We start from the raw sequence: 21,163 nt of genomic DNA, 5'->3' as shown, positions 1-21,163 counted from the left end.
TAAATATTCTGTATAAATAAATGACTTACATTTATTTGTATAAAAAATATTTATCCAAAATTACTGGGGAAGAGGATGTTTTTTGCGCATGCTCACTGTCGAAACATGAAGGCCTGACATTGGGTCACTTTTCATTACTTGATTGGGAATGACTGTTGCTGCTTTATGGGTAAAGTTTCAATGTAATACTACGAAGAAAATTTTGTAAATGACAAAGTGGTCGAATTTATCATCAGTCAACGTTCATACAGTCCCCATTTTACAAACCCCTTTCAGGGCCTCACTTCGTGTGAGTTTGCTTATTAAATATCAATTTGAATTATGTAAAGTTTTCAGCAAATGTTATGCTTTATTTTGATACCAGCCATTAATTACAATTTGCAGAAATAAAAAAGTTACAGTTAAAAAACCTCATTTTCTGTTCGGGTTTATCATCAGTACCAGTATTGCAAAAAATAGTTTTTACATTCTATATGCTTGAAATTCACATTACAATTGTAACTGTAAAAATGAGGAACTTCCAAAATATTGTAAATGTGCCGACAAAATGGCTAACTTCTGTGTTACAGAAGCACTAAATTCTTTAACTGACAAGTGTAACAGTATACATATGTTACTGCTGTTAGCTGTGGTTTGCTGAAGTTATTACAGTCGAACTTTGTTCTCTCAAACTTGATGGAACCAGTATGGGCGCCAAAATTAGTAAATATACAACCCATTAATTAAGAAGCCAGAAGAATGATAACTGGCTTACCTAGACTATTAGACTGGCCCCAATTTCACGAAAAAACTTAAGTAATTGCTTAGTTAAGTCTGTGGGTCTTTTTTTTCATATACAGACTTTTCGTGGCTTTTGGATAGAATTTCAGGCTCCTGTGGTCTGTTATTTCAGATGCTTGTTTTTGTCTTTTATGCGTTTTCAATGTTGACTTTTTCATCCATAACAGAACCATATATGTGTGTTTTATTGATCTGAATTTTACAGAAAACGAAGCATAGAAATAAGAAATATACTTGAGCAAATACTTAAGTTCGTTATATCGTGCTTAAAGAGAAATATCATATTTGCGTGGAAAAAATAAGTACTGCAGACAAATATTACTAACCATAGTGTATTTTAGCTATAAATACATTGTTATAGAAAAAATCAACTTTAAATAACAATTACTTAAGTAATAACATGATTTTAAAATAACAGTTTCCTGCACTTACTGAAATGTTGTTTAACAGAACAGAACAGAACATACATTTTATTAGAATTAAGCATAAACAGCTCATCTTCTTTTATAATACAATGTATTTGCATGCATACGAAAATGATAAGTATCTAAGCATTGAGTGAGAGTGAATAAAACCATTGGGCTACAATTTGGAGGATATTTTCTCCAACACAGTACATATATATTTACACTACAGTACATATATATTTTTACACTCTAATGATATTTTCTAAATCTTTAAGGATACGCTCTCTGGTGTACAATTTCGGTGTATAAAAGGTTAATTGTATGCGCTTGTAAAATTGTGAACGTGCAGTGATTCACACGGAAAAAAAACCTACTGTCAATAATTTTCCGATGAAACGATTATAAGAACAACTTGATAAACCCATGCATCCATGAGTGACCGATATTTAGCATAGCAATTTGCGGTTTACGAACAACTTTTCAAAACAAGTGAGAAACTGTGTACATATAACATTACAATATCGTGTCCAAATAAAATAAAACTTACATTTATACAAGCACATGTAATATTACAACTTGATATCAAGTAATTATGTGTACAAATTTACTAGTCACATATATAATTAACTTGGTATGGAAGTAATTTAATACGTTTACGCGAGTTTCCATATTAACACAAAGGTAGCCTACATTTATCAAGTTATATAAAGTAATTATTTATTCACTAATTGCATCAGAATGGAGAAAATTGAGTTTAATGATTCGTAATAGTCGCATCTTGACTTGGACATAATACTGTATTTGAAAAGAAAAAATGATTCCAGTCTTGTAACAAGCTTTTGACATGCAATATAATTATGTTTAAAAAACACACTAGATTTTCTTAGAAATAACAAATAACAGTAGATAAAGGAAAAAGGATTACATATGATGCTGTTGTCAATAAGAGGAAGAACATGCTTTATTCTCGACTGTTCACAGAACATGTAGAGTTATTGGACTCGCCCGTGCATTGGCGTTGGCCTTTGTGTCAGCGTCCCAATTTGGCTTAATTTTTTTGTATATAAGCTTGTATATGATTTTCTATTGTTCTTGTATTACTCCTGTCAGGTTAATACACCCCCATAAACCTCCCCCCTCCCCACAGCCTTCACATTGAGCTGCACTGAGCTGCAAGTTTTTCATGATCTAATGGGTACCATGAAGTTTTGTATTAATGGTTTCAAAATACAATGCTTTGAATGCAAATAATTATATTGGACAGGATGGAGTTTTAGACTAGATGGCGTTGAAATGCACGGCACTGACTGACTTGTTAATGGATGGATTGTATATTTACTAATTTTGGCTGTAACTGCCGCCCAAAGAACCAACAAAATTTGTTCATGATATTGGTAGTTGAAGCCATCAAACAATACACATTATATAGGGATTTTGCAGGGACCTGACTTTAGTTCAAGCACAGAATGATGTCCAGATTTTCTGAGTTTGAGCAAACAATGTTCAACCATATATTAACCATTTTATTAGGGGTGTTAATAAGTACATTTATTTTATTGTTTCCAAAATATCATTTTTGATTGTTTTATTTATTTTGAAAAAGTTTTTAAAAGCTTGTTAAGATACATTTTGTTCATTCAATACGGGACATTATTTTAGTTTAACATAGTTATAACTTCTAAATGGATAGAAGATATACATGTACATATTTTTTTAAAGTAAAAGATGCTATTTTCACCAGAAGTAGAATTTAAGAATTTTCAAAAAGTGTTTCTTCTAAACACAAAGACGAATTTTCTTATAGTATCTTTTCTTTCACAGATTTGCAGAAACAGTGGTGATGCAGAAATACGGCTACTTACTACAGAACTTTGTACGCAATGATCATCATGTGAACAACTGTATATTTACCATGATGCATCATGTTGCCGGTGACTGTCAGAAACCAGAGGCTTTACTTCAAGCTGATATACTGAAAACATTCCTACAGATCTGGGATACTGAAGTACCAATTACACAGGTATGACACTTTGAACAGTCATGTATTTTAGCTCACCATGGTCACAAAGTGCTCATGGTGAGCTTTTAGGCTCGTTAGATGTCAGCTGACAAACCATCCATCCAATTTCTTTGAAAAACATCTCCTCCTAAACCACTATGCCAATTTCAGCCAAACTTTAAGGCTTATTCCTTTCAGATTCCTTGTAATCTAGGTCATCTGTTTATAATTCTGGTTGCTGTGGCAACCAAAAGGAAGTAAATCAGTTTCACAGAAATGTTTTTTTGCTGACCCTCTACCCAATTCTGTCAGTAATTCTTTTTGTTAAAAGGGGGCTGAGTTATTTTTCTCTCTATGGCAATATGGAAAACCACTTTGCCTTTTTCAGCCATACTTCACAGGATTATTCCTTGGCTTGTCCCCTTTCAGATTTCTTCAAATATAGGGCATCCATGCAGAAATCTACATGCCATGGCAACGAAAAGGAAACAGTTTTGAAAATCTTCTTCTTTGAAATTGTTGGCTTGATTTCAAAATAAGTTCACAGCAATGTACCTTGGGTTACCTTCTACTAAATTCCTTCAGATTTTACTGTTTCATTAAAAAACATGGTCGCCATGGAATGGGGTTAGTTTTCCCTTTACGACTGTATGGAAAAGTTTGAAAATCTGCTCCTGTCAAATCTGCTAGCCTGATTCGAAAATAATTTCACAGTATTGTTCCTTTGGTGACTCTACCAAAGTCTGTCTATTCATTCTGTTATCTAAAAAAAACATGGTCACAAGGGTATGGAACCCATTTTCCCTATATGACTTTTTAGAAAGCTTTGAAAATCCTCCTATGAAACCACTGGCCTGACTTTTAAAATAATTCACAGCATTTTTCCTTGTTCCAGAATTATTCAATCCAGCTATGAATGCCAGGTAAGGGATCTAGGGTTATCATGGCCCTGTTTTGGAAAGTATTGGGTTAATGGAAAAGAGATAATTTGTCCTGTTCGCTGAGTTTGTTAGTTCCAGCCGAGTTCACTGTATTAACATAAATTGCCTTGTGTTCTCCCAGTTACATTCTGTTTATATCTTGCAGGAGATGAATGACCTTATGGAATACATTATCCACAATTTCCTGTCAACAGCAGAGGAAAATCCACTATCATGTGCCATGCAGCTTTTTACTGAAAATCCCAACACACAGGAAGGCATGAATGTTGATGGGTAAGTCAGCTTATATACTGTTGGAAATACTAGTGGGTTAACACTTACCCTGCTAAATTTCTAAAATGAACTTGACCATCCTTCAATTTGGACAGTACCATTAACTGTTCAGGGGTGCTTGTCAAAAACATGCTGACCGAAAGGTGAACAGTGTAGATCACGATCAAAATACAGCAAAATTCTGATAGCTTGGTGTCACAAGGGGATGAACAAATGCTTGTTATCAAAAGATTCCAAGCAATCTAAACATAGAAAATATTAAGGAAAACAACTAGAGTCAAATAAGAAAACAGAGTGCTTTAGCCATCCAATATTGGGTGAGGTGTGTTTCACTGTATTTGTCAGCAGATGGTTTCTTGCTTGATGGTGACCTGTCCTGTTTAGCAGTTTCCCATAACAGCAGTGGCAGAATTGGTTATGAATGTGTTTTTATACCCTTGTAAAGTTTAGGAGGGGTATACTGGATTCACCATGCTGATGCATCTTTGTGTGCATCCTTCCATGCATCTGTGATAACTCATGAAAGGATGGATGGATTGAGTTCATTATTGTCATACAGGAATATAATCAGAAGATCAGGACTAGGTCCAATCTCTATCTCAGTAACCACATGTATTGAAACTTCACACACTTAATGTGATTAACTGACTTGCACTGCAAAGGTCCCATAACTCTATTTTGCTGAAAAGGTCTGAAAGATTTATCATTATGTGTCTTTTTATCATAGGTGAAGACTGTAAAAATTGCTATATTCTGAATTTTGACACCAGTATTTTAAGCATTATTCTTAATGAATATAGAATTGATAAAATGTTATTTGGGACTAGAATGTCTAAAGTTTTACCTTATTATACAGATAAAATGTAGCAGTACTTTAAATGCTTATACAGCCATAAAAATAGTTTCATACTTTTTCTCGTTTTCCCTTACATAGAACATTTTATGGCTTGAAATTTGAGTAGAAAAATGTTTATTGTCAGTTTTAGTAAGATGTCTTAGGGAATGTTACCTGATATTATACAGAATAAATGGTAGTTAAGTAAATATATGAAATCATGAAACAGTTTACCTGCTCATTCAAAATAATCTTTTTCTAACTTATTTCATTACTTTGCGTATGATTTAAATTTAATGCAATCCTTTACCTGGACTTATTTGTAGTACAGTTATCGGGTATTCGAACATTTTGCATAAAAATAAAATAAATGTTTACATACAATATTAAACATCATTAATGCTACTTCAAATGTATCTGCATAAAACTTTTGATACTGAATCACTTATTCTATATTAAATTTTGAACTTGATCAATTTGGATCATTTCGTATCCGAACTTACTATTCGTTACATGTTTCGAAAAAAATTAAAATAAATGCTCTTCAAAATGTGAAAAACTTCATGATCGGTAGATACTACATAATTATTTTGTAAATTAAATTTGTTATACTCCGATTTTTGAATATGGTATTCATCACTATTGCCGTACTCCTGGTCGTCTGTTATTCAGCTTTCAAATGTAAAAGCTATGTTTGAAACTTGGAATACTTGTTACAATAATGACCGCTGTATAGCAGAACATAACTCCATCTTGCTTTTGCAAGATTTATGGCCCTTTTGTATTAGAAAATATCAGATTTTGGTTAAGTATGTTTAGGTCAATTTTAAACGCAAAGCTATTGCTAAATGGAATATGTACACACATAAGTGTAGTGACTGAGAATACTACTCCATTTGTTTTCAAGATTTTTGTTTATTAAAAACTTTTTTGTAAGTTTATGTTAATCGTTTTATAAATATCAAAGTATTGCTTTAATAATTGAACACCATTGTTCATATTATTAGACCTTAAGCAAGACTCATTAAACCATCTGCTTTGCAGATTTTGCCCTTTTGGACTAAAAAATAGATTTCAGGGTTAAGTTTATACTTTACAACTTTTTCTCTTAAAATATCAAAGCTATTGCTTGTAAATTGCAACACATGTTACAAAATGACTGTGCAAAGCGTAACTCTTCCTGATTTTTGAATAATTTTGTCTCCTTTTGATAGAAACATTTTTGGTCTGAGTATTATGTTTAAGTCACTTTCCCAGTAACTATAAAGCTATTGTTTAAAACTGCAACTTGTTTCACCATCATATGAGACACTTTAATAATGTTCTCTGTTTGCAAAATTGCCCTTTTAGACGAAAATCATTCCCAATATTCATTCCACCAAAAATGATATGAGGTCGAAAGGCGTGTTTATGTACAGTTTCAATATGGAGAAACCGCATTTTGTAACACAGTAGTATGTAAATGCTCAGACTTTTTATGGACATGATTTCTAGGCATTATTAAATGAATAGGGTAACACTAGTAAATATTTAACGGTGATGAAGGGAAAGTAAGGTATATATATATAACAACTATTTGGTATAGAATAGAACAGACATAAGTGTAGTGATTCGGAATACCCCATATTTAATGACTTGTTTAATATAAAAAACTTTTTTATATGTAATGTTGAAATATTCATATATCTATAGTGCGTTAGGTATATATTGTACACCATGTATATGTATTATTTATCTGACAATTAAGTAAGAGTCTCTTGAAGAGAGCAGCTCTATATTTTCTCGGCAAAAAATAGCATCTCAAGTCAATATATAACATACTTAAACTGTGTTTATCGCTTGAAAAATAGGTAAATGATATAACCTGCGGTTGTTTAATATGCACAAATGCTTAAAAATTGCAAACATAACCGTTTTCTTAATTTTGGTGAAGTAATTGTTGTCATCAGCTGTAAAACGTTTAGAGTGGTCCGCATTTTAGACTGATTCGGAATACTCGAGTAGACTGTAATAGATTGTGTTTAAATCCCAACTTGCTAATTCAGTCATGAGACACATTTAATAATGTTCTCAGTGACAAACTTACAAAGATCATCCAAAGTCATTCATTCCCCACCATAATGTTATGTGGGGAAAGGGTTATATCATTGTGGAGAACATGTTTGTACGCAGTTTGGAAAGCCTCAACCTGCCAGCCTCGAATTAGAACCCGACATAAGGTGATCTACTCCCATTGGTAGTTTCATAGAAGAGTATAAAGTCATTGTTAATTTTGAAGTCATCCATTCAGTGTGAAGTCAGCTTCAATCTGGACATTTGTTCTGTCTGAAGTCATTCGTTCAGTGTGAAGTCAGCTTCAATCTGGACATTTGTGTGAAGTCGTTCATTTAATCTGGTAATTTTTTATGCCCCCGAATGGAGGCATATAGTTTTTGAACCGTCTGTCAGTCTGTCAGTCTGTCGGTCTGTCAGTCTGTCCGCAATTTTCGTGTCCGGTCCATATCTTTGTCATCGATGGATGGATTTTCAAATAACTTGGCATGAATGTGTACCACAGTAAGACGACGTGTCGCGCGAAAGACCCAGGTCCGTAGCTCAAAGGTCAAGGTCACACTTAGACGTTAAAGGTCATTTTTCATGATAGTTGGGCGTGTCCGGTCCATATCTTTGTCATCCATGGATGGATTTTCAAATAACTTGGCATGAATGTGTACCACAGTAAGACGACGTGTCGCGTGCAAGACCCAGGTCCGTAGCTCAAAGGTCAAGGTCACACTTAGACGTTAAAGGTCATTTTTCATGATAGTGCATTCGTGTCCGGTCGATATCTTTGTCATCCATGGATGGATTTTCAAATAACTTGGCATAAATGTGTACCACAGTAAGACGACATGTCGCGCGCAAGACCCAGGTCCGTAGCTCAAAGGTCAAGGTCCCTTAGACGTTAAAGGTCATATTTCCATTAGTGCATATGAGGGTTAGTCCGGTCCATATCTTTAGTCATTCATGCTTGGATTTTAAAAATATTGGGCATGGATGTGTACCACAGTAGATCACGTGTGCGTCGCAATGACCACGTCCGTTAGTTCTGAAAGGTCCTAAGCCACTCTAACATTGGCATATAATATTCTTCCTGCCTGGCTGTTCATCTTTGAGTCAGCTCATTGTTCTGTGTCATCTAGTTGAAGTCACTCAATTGGATGGAAGTCATATTGGTTCGTCTGGATTCTTCATTAAGTTTGAAGTCAGCTTCAATCTGGTCTTTATTCTGTCTAATTCATTTTCCCAATGTTGTGAAGTCGTTCATTTCATTGGATAGATTGTCTGCCATGGACTTTTCATATAAGGTTTTTTTGAATTTCATCTTAATCTGATCCAGTTAAGTGGATGTCCTTGGTAGTTACCATTCACACATGCACTTCTGTTTGCCATTCAGTGATCATGGATATGCTTATGTCTGACATCTGTTTTCAAGTGAAATAATAGTAGAGAAAACAGCATTCATCTCAGATCAAAGAAAGAATCAATAATTTACAATAATGAGTTCCTGATCTTCATTTCAGAAATGACTCTGAGGAATCGGATGACGATGAGTGGACAGAGGAGGAGATAGATAAAGTGTTCATGTGGTATGCAGAGCTAGAGGGGTGCTCCGACATGGTTGACAAAATCACCATCATGTTCAGTGAGATCGGCATCAGGAAATCAAAGTTAGAGGTATGTAATAGTAAATAGGAGGAATTTTGCATTTTTATCTGTTGTACCCATATATACAATTCACATACAGAGAAAAAGGACTACTTCTTAGTGATATTATTTGTCATGACAACATGAAAGGGAATTTTACTCGTTGCCTGACATGGTACTTGTTGATTTATGCAACCACAAAAACTTGACATTTACAGAGATTAAGGAAGCTGAGTCATTAATTACCATTTGTCTTGTCTGGTACAAAAGTCTGTTTCGAATAGGATTCAGACAAACAAATTTACAGTCTTGACCCTGCTACATCTTGCTAGCAAGAAGGGTAAATGTTGTCGGCTTGACAGCGTTTGCACAGCTTCATTTTGCTAGTCAGAAGGAAGAACTTAATGAAGTTTTACTATAAGGACTACAGCAGTAACCTACAGAGGAACAGATATATCTTAATGGCCATAATGTCAGAACAAGCAAAATTTGCCTTCAATAGCTGTTTAAAGATGCAAATGTGAATAAGCTTTAATGTATTTATTATAGGTTGTAAATCACATGGTAAAGATGGGTTGGCTGGACTCGGAGCAACTAGAGACGTTTATAGATACTGATAAACAAGAATTGGATGTAAGTTCTTCACTGTTACATGGATCGTTTTGTTCTTTCCAGATGCTTCAATTACTTTATGATATTTGTGTTATACACTTTATTTAACAGTTTTGCAGTGCTTGCTGTGCTTTATATACATCAATGCCTTTATAGCAGATGTGATAGAGTACAGATGTATAGCAGATGTATTAGAGTACTGATGTATAGATGTATATACAGATGTATGTGTTGGAGTACAAGGCTATCAATGCCTGTAGAAGATACATGGACAGAGTTTTGCTAAATTTATGCTTACTTAACAATGGAACGGTAATTATAAAGTCACAGCAAAATGAACTTTAGCATTGTAGTTTAAGTAACTGTATTAAAACTTTGAGGTTTGCAGATCAGAGAGTTTCAATGTGCTTAATATACCGGTATGCATCTTATAACTTCATTACCGCAGCTCATGAATATTTCTACATCATAGATATGATTTGATTTTCAGATTGAATCTCCAAAACTTAATATAGGAGATAAGAAACAGAAAAAGATGATATCAATCCTTGAAGAGCTCTCCAGGATGAAGGAAGAACAGGTTGTTCCACATTGTATACAGAAATTGAAGGAAGACGGCTTTGAATCACAGCTTAATTTCATCCAAGCAAATTTCTTAGAGGCAGCTTATGTTAAGATTGGTGAGCTTTTAATTTTTTGCAGCTGTTGGTGTTTTTTGTTCTAAAACAATCCCAGACATTGCACTGGTTTATAGATAGTACAATTGTATCTCTGTGATTTGACTTTGCAACCATTACTCTCAGAAATATGCAGAATGTTCATTTACTGTGCTGTATTTTTTGTAAAAATTCTTTGACATTAGTTTTTAGCTTGACTATTAAAAAAATAGGTAGAGCTATTGGACCCACCCATGCGTCAGCTTCCACGTCAATGTCCTGATTTGTTTAGTTTTTGTATGTAATCTGGTATCTCAGTAACCACTTGTGGGAGTGGATTGAAACTTAACACAATATTCACTGTGATAAACTGACTTACATTGCACAGGTTCCGTAAGCTTATTTTGCTTTTTTTTTTTACAAAATTATGCCCCTTTTTCAACTTGGAAATTTTTTGTTAAGTTTTTGTATGTAAGCTGGTATCTCATTACCCACTAATGGAAATAGATTGAAACTTCACACACTTGTCCACTGTCATGAACTGATATGCATTGTACTGGTTCCATAACCCTGTTTTGCATTTTTACAAAATAATGTCCATTTTTCGAATTTGATATTCATTCAGTTGATAAGGCTGTTGAATAGTGGAGCGTGCTGTCCTCCGACAGCTCTTGTTCCGAGGGGATGCATGCAATGTTGAACAGTTGTTCCAGATTCTTTTGACTGCACATAGATTGTTATCTATGTTCTATGATCAGTTTCAAAATTATGCTCAGAAGCAATTTAGTTTAATCATATTTTATTGTAATCATCACACAAGACATTATGGTAATGTACATCAAGACAATATTATACAGATACATATGTAAATATATATACAACAGCAAACTATCATTACATCAAGACATATATATTACTACTGCACATCAAGAAATATTCAGTAACTTTGCAAATGTGCGACAATACAAAAGGGTTGGACCACAAGTTTTGCCAACATTAGAAATCGGCAATGTGTCAGATGCTAGAACTTCGAGGCTGGTTTTCAAGTTAGATCAAGGTTTTTCCCCGATAAGGTGGCTCAATAGAGTAAGAGTTAGTTAGCTTTCAATGCTATTAATCTGAAATTAAAATTTAAGTGTTCCAACAGCGAGAATGTTTTTATCTTTACATTTTCATGTTTTGAAATTTCAGATGGTGAGTTTATGCAGAAGAAGTATATAGAGGAGCCATTGTTCAAGTATTGTCTTGGTAAAGGTAAAGATTTACCGATAGTCTTCTACAATGAGGAGCAGGAGAAAATACGTGACAATGTCTATATGCTGGCTATGCTGCAGCAGATGGGGCTTCGACTTGAGGAGGAAACAGGACTTCTCTATCCCAGAATTCCCAGCAACATGACCATCCAGGAACTTGTTGACTTTGCAAGAATGCTTGGAAAAATTGATATGGGTAAGACATTTTTCTTTGTCATTTCTGACTCACTAAGGGTAAATTTACTATATCTAGTAAATTATGTTGGAATCTGGTTAGATGGGGAAAAGTCTTGTAAATTCCCAAGTACTTGTGGTTTATGTTACTCTGTATTTTATGATACGTATCCAAGTATGTTTAACTTACAGATTGTTGAATGAATTATTAGGTATGATATGTAATTATATATTTACATTTAATAAAAACTTAGTGTTTATGGTCTCATTTATTTGTCTATTGTTACAGAACATGTGAAGTTTGACATTGACACTGCTTCAAAACACATCAGCATGACGACAAAAAATTCTGAGCGGCTGCCATTTTCTGAATTGAATTCCAGGGCAGATCAACTCGGGTAAAAATTTCATTTATTCAGTTTCTTCCTTTATGCAACCATTTTGTATGTGTATTGTCAAGGTATATCATAAAGAACTGTTTGGTCAAAAAAAAGTTTTTGCATACTCGTTAAGTATGGCGATCTCAGTAGAAGAAAATGTGTATTAATTATCTGACATGTTTTTAAGTACCTACTTCAACATCACAACTTTTATATCTGTAATTTCTTACTATTACAGAAGAAAGTCAGTGACAAAAGTGCCTGGTGTTGCCTGGATGGATCTGGTCGCAAATTTCAACAAGGCAGAAGCAAACGCTGCATATGTTAACGCAATGTCATTAAATATGGACACAGAATAATCACAAACAATGGACATAATTGACAAACAGATAATAACAGTGTGATTACTACTTGCTATAGTGAATGGACAAGGAACGAGATAGGTCTGGAATTTAAGATGTCACACACTTAGGTTATAAGTTAACAGGATGTCATAGTAAAAAAAGAGTTATTACAAATTATACTGATTAACAAAAAATACAAAATAAATATGTTTGCAGAGGGATTACCAAATTGGAATGAAATGGATAAAGACGAGGATATATGGATAATGCTCTTTTGCCATATATTTGGGACAATTTATATATATTGTAACCTCTACAATTGAAATTTATCATGTATAAGCTCAGGAAAGTTGATAAAAAATATGTTGTTGTAAAGAGGGTACTTTAGAAGATGTTGCTAGAAGTAAGTAGTATCTAGAGACTATATATACCTGAAGATATCACACCATTTTTGTATAAGGAGCTTACATGTATGTATAAAATTACCTGTCAAAAGCTGTTACAGATGTGGGTAGATAGTGTTGTTATGTTGATATTTTCTTGCTAAATGTCTGTAGTAATTTGAAGAGGACATTTTACTTGTTCTGGGAAGTTGTACACATTTATACTGGGATAATTTATATCTGATGTTTACAATAGGGGATATATATTACACTTTATAGATTTAACAATTACATAGCCAGTCATTTTGGTCTCGAGAACATTCCAGAGAGAAAATATTTTTGGGACCTATTTGTTAGCTGAGTCACCTCTAGCAGTGGTTTATATTGCTGACATTGACCCACTTGCTCCATATGTCTTTAAGTTCAAATCCCAACCTGGTTGTCATGTGAGTGGTCCTGCCAAAAAATTGTGCTTCTGTGGAGGTGCACAAACTTGCCTGAATTTCTGGGAGGGGTATCTCGAGATTTTCTCCACCATAAATACCAGAAAGATTTTGTATGACCTAATTTGTAGTGATGTGACTTGAAATTAAACAACTACAAAAAAAAAAATCATTTTTTTTACATTGGTGGACAAATATGAGAGACTGATAAAGTAGAAACTGGAAGAAAATTGTGGCAAATTGTTTTTGGGGCACAATCATATCCCTAGTGTACATTTTACAGTATACATGCATAGCTGTCACAGTCACAAAAAATTACTGATCAGTAAGTGTGCTTACATTTATTTGATGAACTACTTTATATTATGTTATAATTGCTTATGTAATTAGCTATTTTACTGTTGTAACTGTTGAGCATTGTTTGTATCATGCTGTTATCAACTTCATTTTTAGCTCATCTGATTTTTTGAAAAAAAATGATGAGTTATTGTCATCACTTGAGCGGTTGTCGGCATCGGCGTCGGCGTCGGTGTCGGCGTCGGCGTCTGCGTCGGCGTTGCCTGGTTAAGTTTTATGTTTAGGTCAGCTTTTCTCCTAAACTATCAAAGCTATTGCTTTGAAACTTGGAATACTTGTTCACCATCATAAGCTGACCCTGTATAGCAAGAAACATAACTCCATCTTGCTTTTTGCAAGATTTATGGCCCCTTTTGTACTTAGAAAATATCAGATTTCTTGGTTAGGTTTTATGTTTAGGTCAACTTTTCTCCTAAACTATCAAAGCTATTGCTTTGAAACTTGGAATACTTGTTCACCATCATAAGCAGACCCTGTACATCAAGAAACATAACTCCATCTTGCTTTTTGCAAGATTTATTGCCCCTTTTGGACTTAGAAAATCAGTTTTCTTGGTTAAGTTTTATGTTTAGGTCAGCTTTTATCCTAAACTATCAAAGCTATTGCTTTAAAACTTGCAATACTTGTTCACCATCATAAGTTGACTCTGTATAGCAAGAAACATAACTCTGTCCTGCTTTTTGCAAGATTTATGGCCCCTTTTGGACTTAGAAAATATCAGATTTCTTGGTTAAGTTTTATGTTTAGGTCAACTTTTTCTCTTAAACTATCAAAGCTATTGCTTTGAAACTTGCAACACTTGTTCACCATCATAAGCTGACCCTGTACAGCAAGCAACATAACTCCATCCTGCTTTTTGCAATAATTATTGCCCCTTTTGGACTTAGAAAATCATTTTCTTGGTTGAGTATTATGTTTAAGTCAACTTTTCTCATAAACTATCAAAGCTATTGCTTTAAAACTTGCAACAGTTTTTCACCATCATAAGTGGACACTGTACATCAAGAAACATAACTCTATCCTGCTTTTTGCAAGAATGATGGCCCTTTTTAGACTTAGAAAATCATGGGTAGGACAATATTTCTATTACACAAAAAAAATCAGATGAGCGTCAGCACCCGCAAGGCGGTGCTCTTGTTATAAGTTTTAATAACAATTTTGTCTTTATGACAATTTTTACATGTCTTTACTGCATGTATAATTTTTATTGTCATGATAGGTATTATATTCTTTTGGCCCCAAATCAGTTTTTTTTTATTTATTTGGATATTTATCATTGTATATATAGGATATTTTTGTCATAAATATTTATATGATAATTTTTATTTCATACCAGTTAGTACAATTTCATATCTTTTTAAGTTATTTTGATATGAGAACTTTTGTAAACATTTTAAATTAGAATTATACTGCTATTTTTGGTTACATTTTATACATGTATGATAATTGTGGAGTAGGTATTAACGGTTCAGGATAATTTGTCAGTTATGGAGACCTATTTGAACATGTGTGTTTTACAAGTGAACCAATTACTTTCAAGAAAATTTATATATTTCATAAACTGGCATATCATTATTGGAACCATAGCTGTGATCACACATATAAAACAGTAAACATGAAAAGCTTATATGTGATAAAAAGAATATTAAATTTGTGTCTTTCCACATTGACTTTATTAAACTCGTTGAATAAAATTGAAAAAATACTTGGCAGGGCCTCGCATTTTATTTTATTCATCTTGTTTAATGAATTCATTATGAAAAGACATGTAATATCCTCTTATTTATATCATTTTGCTTAAACTGACACATTGTCCAAGATGATTAGTACTCAAGTGATGGAAAATTCAGCTAGTCGTTTGCTATTTATACCTTTTTTTTATTCATTTGTCTTGTTTTGCTACCTTTTGTAATGCTTTTGATATTAAATGCACATTTTTGTCTTTAGAGTAAAGTTTAACACATTAAAAGACACTAATGCACTTCAGCTTCTTTAAAGTATTAATACCCTGGCTTCTATCTATTTAATTTCAATTACAGATAATGATTCCCCGATAGTTTTGAAATAGTTTTATTAAAATGCTTTTTTTGTAGAAATTTTTTCTTTTTTTTTGTAAAATGAACTAGAAAAAATAATTTTTGACAACAAGTGCTGTAAAATACAATGTTACCAGTGAGACACTTGATGAATGTATATTCCTCAGTGACATACTTTCATCTTGTCTTGTATCTCACTGACAGATCTATAACTTCTGTGAAGCCCTGTATAAAATGAAGAAAAAAAAACATGAACAAGTAATTTCAATAATTGTCTTTCCTGTTATATCATTGTTGACTCATGTTGAGTTTATACTATATTTAATCCACACAGACTGATGTTAGTTTCTGTACAAAGTAGGGTCTTCACTAACTGTTGTAATTTTGTTCATATGTGCTCATTTGTACTGGTTTAGTTTGGTATCCTCAGTACATTGTCCATGTATGCCAAAAGATTCTTCAATTTCTGTATTGCCTAAAGATTTCGGACCCAGTCTTAAGTACAACTTTGATATTGACCAATGGTAACATTGCATTATGAGGGTTTTATTCTGTATTTGTAAATAGTGAATTTTGTTTTGTTTTTGTAAATAGTGACTTTGGTTTCTTTTTAGTGTTATATTTTTCTGTGATCAGTAGAATTAGACTTTGGTTCTGTGGTATCTCGGTACTTACTGTTTGGAAGGCAATTAAAAAGACAAATTAGAACATGTCTCGTTAATTTTGAAGATGTTCAGAAGTCTTCTGAAAAATATAAAATAAATAATATCTACATTCTAAATGTCACAGGTTGCCTATAAATGACGATAGCAACCAAAAATAGCCAAGAATCCTGAACGCTACATAATACCAAGGTTAGAGCTAAAACATCCTGTATGGAAGTTTGCTAAAGCATCAGACTTAAAAGGCTTACTGTTGTGTAATAATGCAAAATCAAAATAAGCTGACATCATTTGTCAAACAACAGCTTTTCAAAACATGGCATTATTTAAAATGAACTGAAACTTTTATCTCCATTAATTTTATAGATGTTGGGTAGAGTGTAACCATTCAGTGTTGTCCGTTTAGTGCTACAGATTCCATATGAACATGAAAGCAAGTCTAAACCCAAAGTCTGTCAATCTATTTCAATCTGTATATTTTCACATCGAAATCACTTTTGTAAAGTCATGTCCTGTATATGCATAAAAATTAACATGATGGTAAAATTTTATTTATTTTATTTATTTATTTGGCTTCTCTGGTAGAACTGAGGTCGAACCTTCAAAGCATACTCGTACTGTTGAAAATATTATGAATTGTAAACGAACAGTAAACCGGACTGGTAATATAAATGTAATCACAAAATACACAACATTACTATTTCAGTATTTTGCAATTTGCCACAGTACCACAGGAAACAACAAAATGACATTTTAGCCACACAGTTTTGCAAAAAAGTAAAAGCTGTAGGTCAAGTTTGTCCACTATATTGTTTAAAATGTATGATATTAAATATATTAAAAAAAAAACAGATTTACAAAGTTTCCAGTGGCAACCAGGTTTCTTTTCTGGACTACAGATTTTAAGTTGTTTTTTGTGGATCAGAGAAAATTTTGTATACATAGATTTGTTGAGTTTTGTCAATGTAACTTGTTGTAAATGAATTGTTATTAAAATTAAAAATGAGACAGTTTGTTCTTAATTCTTTATTTTGTCTAAGGTAGGTGTATAACAGTGTAAACCACATGTAAGGTACAACTAGAGAAAAAACATATCCCGAATTCCATAAAAGTTTACAAGTCACTACTTCCTATCACTGAAGGAATGAGTTTGAGCAGTGTGATATTTCCAAAATCAACAATTGACAGAGTTGCGAACTCGACATCACGTGTCTGTCAATCATAATATAACAAATTAATCTCTTCACATAACTTGTAGGTTACTTAAAGCTCCGAGGCTTAACAGTCACGTGTGCAAAGAAAATACTTGTCAGCAACATAGAGTAACCGCAGATCTGCGGTCCAGTGGCTGAACACCATGCACTAAAAAGCGTGAAACCATGTGGAGATGGGACGTCTATTATCTCGAATGTTTCTAATATCTTACTTGCCCGTAAGTTGAAGCTCCAAGACTTAACAAGAGTCACGTGTGCAAAGAATAAATACAGTAATTGCAGATCTGCGGTCGAGTGGCACTAAAAAGTGGAACCATATAGAAATGGGGCGTCTATGTACCTCGCATTATTCTAACACAGACATCTAGCACACTAATTCTCTTCGCCGAAACGATCTTGACAAGAAGCAGCCAATTACCAATTTGGCATTTACAGACACTCGCAGTAAATATAACGACTGAATAAAGAGACCGCTGATGAATTTTGAAAAAAAAACTACGTTCTATCAACGACCACGCTATACACTTTCAGAAACGTTTTCTTACTAGCGGCGTTTGCGAATTACGGTCAAAATATCCACCTGGAGAGTACCTTGAGAGACTGTTTGCATCTTAGATCGGTAGTACATGGGTCACTTCTCCAGAGTGTGAAGTACAGAAAATGTTCCGATTCTTAAAGGGCAAGTAATGCCTGGCAATAGGTTAATTTTATATGAAACCCACCTCAAGCCTTTCATAACGCTGAAAGAATTTTTAAAATCAGACCACCATTGAAAAAGATATGGCAGTTTGAAATTTAAGAAAATGGCCGATTATGGAGGCAGCCATTTTAGTGTGTTTATGACGTCATTTACACACTGTTGAATTCTTCATTTAGCAAATAATATTTTAAATAGATTAAATTCATAATTATGTTTCTTGAGTGTAAGATGTAAAACGTGGCAATTTCTTTTCTTATAGCTGGAAACAGATGAGCAATTATTTTACAGACTACAGAATAAGTAACTACAGATCAAACATGTATCTAGGAATTTAATAAATCCGCCGTTTTATTTTTTGTTGCCATGGAAACAAAATGATCGCCATTTTGATTAAATATTGAAAGTGTTCATAACATTCTCATTTTAAAGCCAATTTTGAAAATTCGTTCACTTCTTTAAATGATTTAACAAATCCTAACAGGCGGAATTAACATAAGCACAACATTGCCTTTCCCTTTATACAAAGTTCTAACTGGTCACCCAGATTTGTAAATATTTCATCATTAGGGGATTAAATTGTACATTTTACATTTTAATCTCCAATCAAGCTTCATCCCGATTCTTCCAATCTGGTTTAGTTTAAAATAGGTCAGCACTACCGGGGACCCTTATTAACCATATTTCAAAACAAGTACTATATATATTACAGATACATCGAATATCGGTATAATATCATCGCTCCTAAAACCTGCAGAACTTTAAAGACCTGAGGCAAACGACAAAAAAAAAAACAAACAATAAGTATCACTGGGCTTGATACTATGTCGTTTCCACAAAAATTGGTTTAAATCAAACAATCAATTGCCAGAAGACACTGGCAATGCGGTTCAAGTTCCGGTGATAAGGGAACTGGGCTGCAGTTTCCACAGTTCCTTACGAGGTCACGGGTATGACAAGATACCCAAGAAGCAGCCGAGCGTAAGGACAAGTCATAAGAATTTTCCGTAAGTCGATGTAATGAATAAAATAACTAGCTAAACCTATTTTGTTGATGTTGAGATACGGTTCTAAATAAAAGGCATTTGATACCATCTTCCTCCGTGATTATTCCTAAACAAATTTGCCAGCTGACATGTCCCAAAGATACCATTTAATTGAGAAAGACTCCGAGAATCTAGATATTCTTCATTTCTGGCAGGTGCTAGACTGGCTCCCGTCCCTATGTTTGTTCTTCTTTACATATATTGTTTTATTCATTAAGAGGGACGTTACTCCAGCAGGTTGTTTCTACAGATATTTTTTATTGCCCCTGGTTCCAAACATAGGTATGGTTCAGCCATCAGATAAAATTGCTATTTTAGAGGCTTAAAATTTTATTATAAAATGTTTGCATTATTTATATAAAAATAACCATGCAGCCAGGGAGCCAGGCTACCCATATATAGGTAGGCTATATCTTCCAAAAGTGTGTTTGTTCTTATTGGTGGACAATAACATGTCCTCATTCTTAGATAATATAAAGTAACTTGTCTGGATCTTGCAAAATACGCCTTTTTATATGGTGTGAATACTGTCTGACACAGATTGGGTTAATCTTTCTCTAAACTGCCAGTCCTTTTGTACCTACAATCTCGGTGAAAACGTTGCATAAGGTACTTATTGATTTCAAGTTTTCCTCTATATTTCAGGAAACTTGACGTCTTAGATAATCACGCTGTAACTGATATCATACGCCGAACAGTATCAAATACATCTGTATTAAACTTGCATTTAAAATCTATTTCGACATAAATCTAGAGTTTTAATGCGCTTACTTTATTATGAACTGATAAAACAGTAGTAGGCTCAACAAATCTCTTTACGTAAGACACTGTATTCTAGCATGCAATCACTACGTCGTTTTTTTTTTCTAAGACTGCTCAAAAGGCGATTGAATAGATTAGACACCTGGCCGTGTTTATCTCTTCTAAATACCTCCAAGATTGTTCAATTTACTTCCAAGCGTGACCTTGACCTTGAAGATAGCGGCAGGTCTCAAGCGCAACTCAGCGACTCACTGAGGCAAACACTTCTGCAGATTACTTAATACTTCGAAGATTATTATGCAATGAAGTAAACATTTCGTCGGCCTAATTCCGACATTTGTCCGAGTCTCCATTATGCCGTGACCTTTACGGAGGCCATTTATTGACCGTAACGTTTACTTCTCAATAGACTAGCATTTTCGATAAACCATTTCCAGTCTCGAGGTCAACAGCTGAACTTTACTTCTGACCACTGACAATAATGCTACTCTAGTATCTGGTATGATGATCGCTGGCCACAGCATTCTCCTGCTGTAAATCAATGCTTTTAGTCTAAAGACACTGTAATCCTGACCTTTGACCTACTGACCCCCAACCAATCATAGACCAAAGCATAGTCCAATTATTAATCGGAAATCATTTTCAGTTTCAAGGTCTATGAAACACTGACCTTTCAGCAACTAATTCCCGTTATTGATTGGCAACCGTTTTCAGTCTCACTGTCACTGTGACCTTGACCTACTTATCCCAAAGCAACAGGGTCATCTACTGACCACAGGCAGTCTTTCTATGACAGTTCTTAGCGTAAATCTTCTAGTTATTGATCGGAAATATTAATAGCATGAAGTCTCTACAACACTGACTTGACCTAGTGGCCATTTAAACATTACGGGTCATCTAGTGGCTAAGCAGCATTCTTCATTTATCAATTAGAATCAGTTTTCAATCTCAATGTCGGTGGCCCTTAATCTATTGACTCCCTAAAAACTACAGGAATTATCGACTGACCACAGGCAATCATCCTATGCAGTTTATCCAAACTGTCTACCGACAAGCAAAACAATACATCCCCTCTTCTTTTGCACTTTCATCTTTTGACTGCTTTTGAACACGATTTCAAGAAAACACGTGTTACGGCAAAATCCACCTTCAAGGACCGATGAACGCAGACTGGTGAAATGGAATAACAACGGTCAAAAATGCCTTCTATGTACAATGTTTC

General features: G+C 34.0%; 1 protein-coding gene across 3 annotated transcripts in view; it reads left to right on the top strand.

Annotated features, from left to right (window-relative positions):
* Window positions 1-17,230, top strand: part of LOC123554001 (protein timeless-like) — a 63,288-nt gene extending 46,058 nt beyond the window's left edge. For all 3 annotated transcript variants that reach the window (XM_053548583.1, XM_045343810.2, XM_045343809.2), the window contains 8 exons: window positions 3,009-3,207; window positions 4,273-4,400; window positions 8,799-8,952; window positions 9,472-9,555; window positions 10,025-10,214; window positions 11,382-11,639; window positions 11,907-12,015; window positions 12,236-17,230. In XM_053548583.1, the coding sequence (XP_053404558.1) occupies window positions 3,009-3,207; window positions 4,273-4,400; window positions 8,799-8,952; window positions 9,472-9,555; window positions 10,025-10,214; window positions 11,382-11,639; window positions 11,907-12,015; window positions 12,236-12,356 (1,243 nt within the window). In that variant the 3' untranslated portion in view covers window positions 12,357-17,230. The remainder of the gene's footprint in view (window positions 1-3,008; window positions 3,208-4,272; window positions 4,401-8,798; window positions 8,953-9,471; window positions 9,556-10,024; window positions 10,215-11,381; window positions 11,640-11,906; window positions 12,016-12,235) is intronic.
* The last annotated feature ends 3,933 nt before the right edge of the window (window positions 17,231-21,163 follow it).

Source organism: Mercenaria mercenaria, chromosome 7, assembly GCF_021730395.1.
Source record: "Mercenaria mercenaria strain notata chromosome 7, MADL_Memer_1, whole genome shotgun sequence".
NCBI lineage: Eukaryota > Metazoa > Mollusca > Bivalvia > Venerida > Veneridae > Mercenaria > Mercenaria mercenaria.
This window is presented reverse-complemented; position numbering and strand designations above follow the sequence as displayed.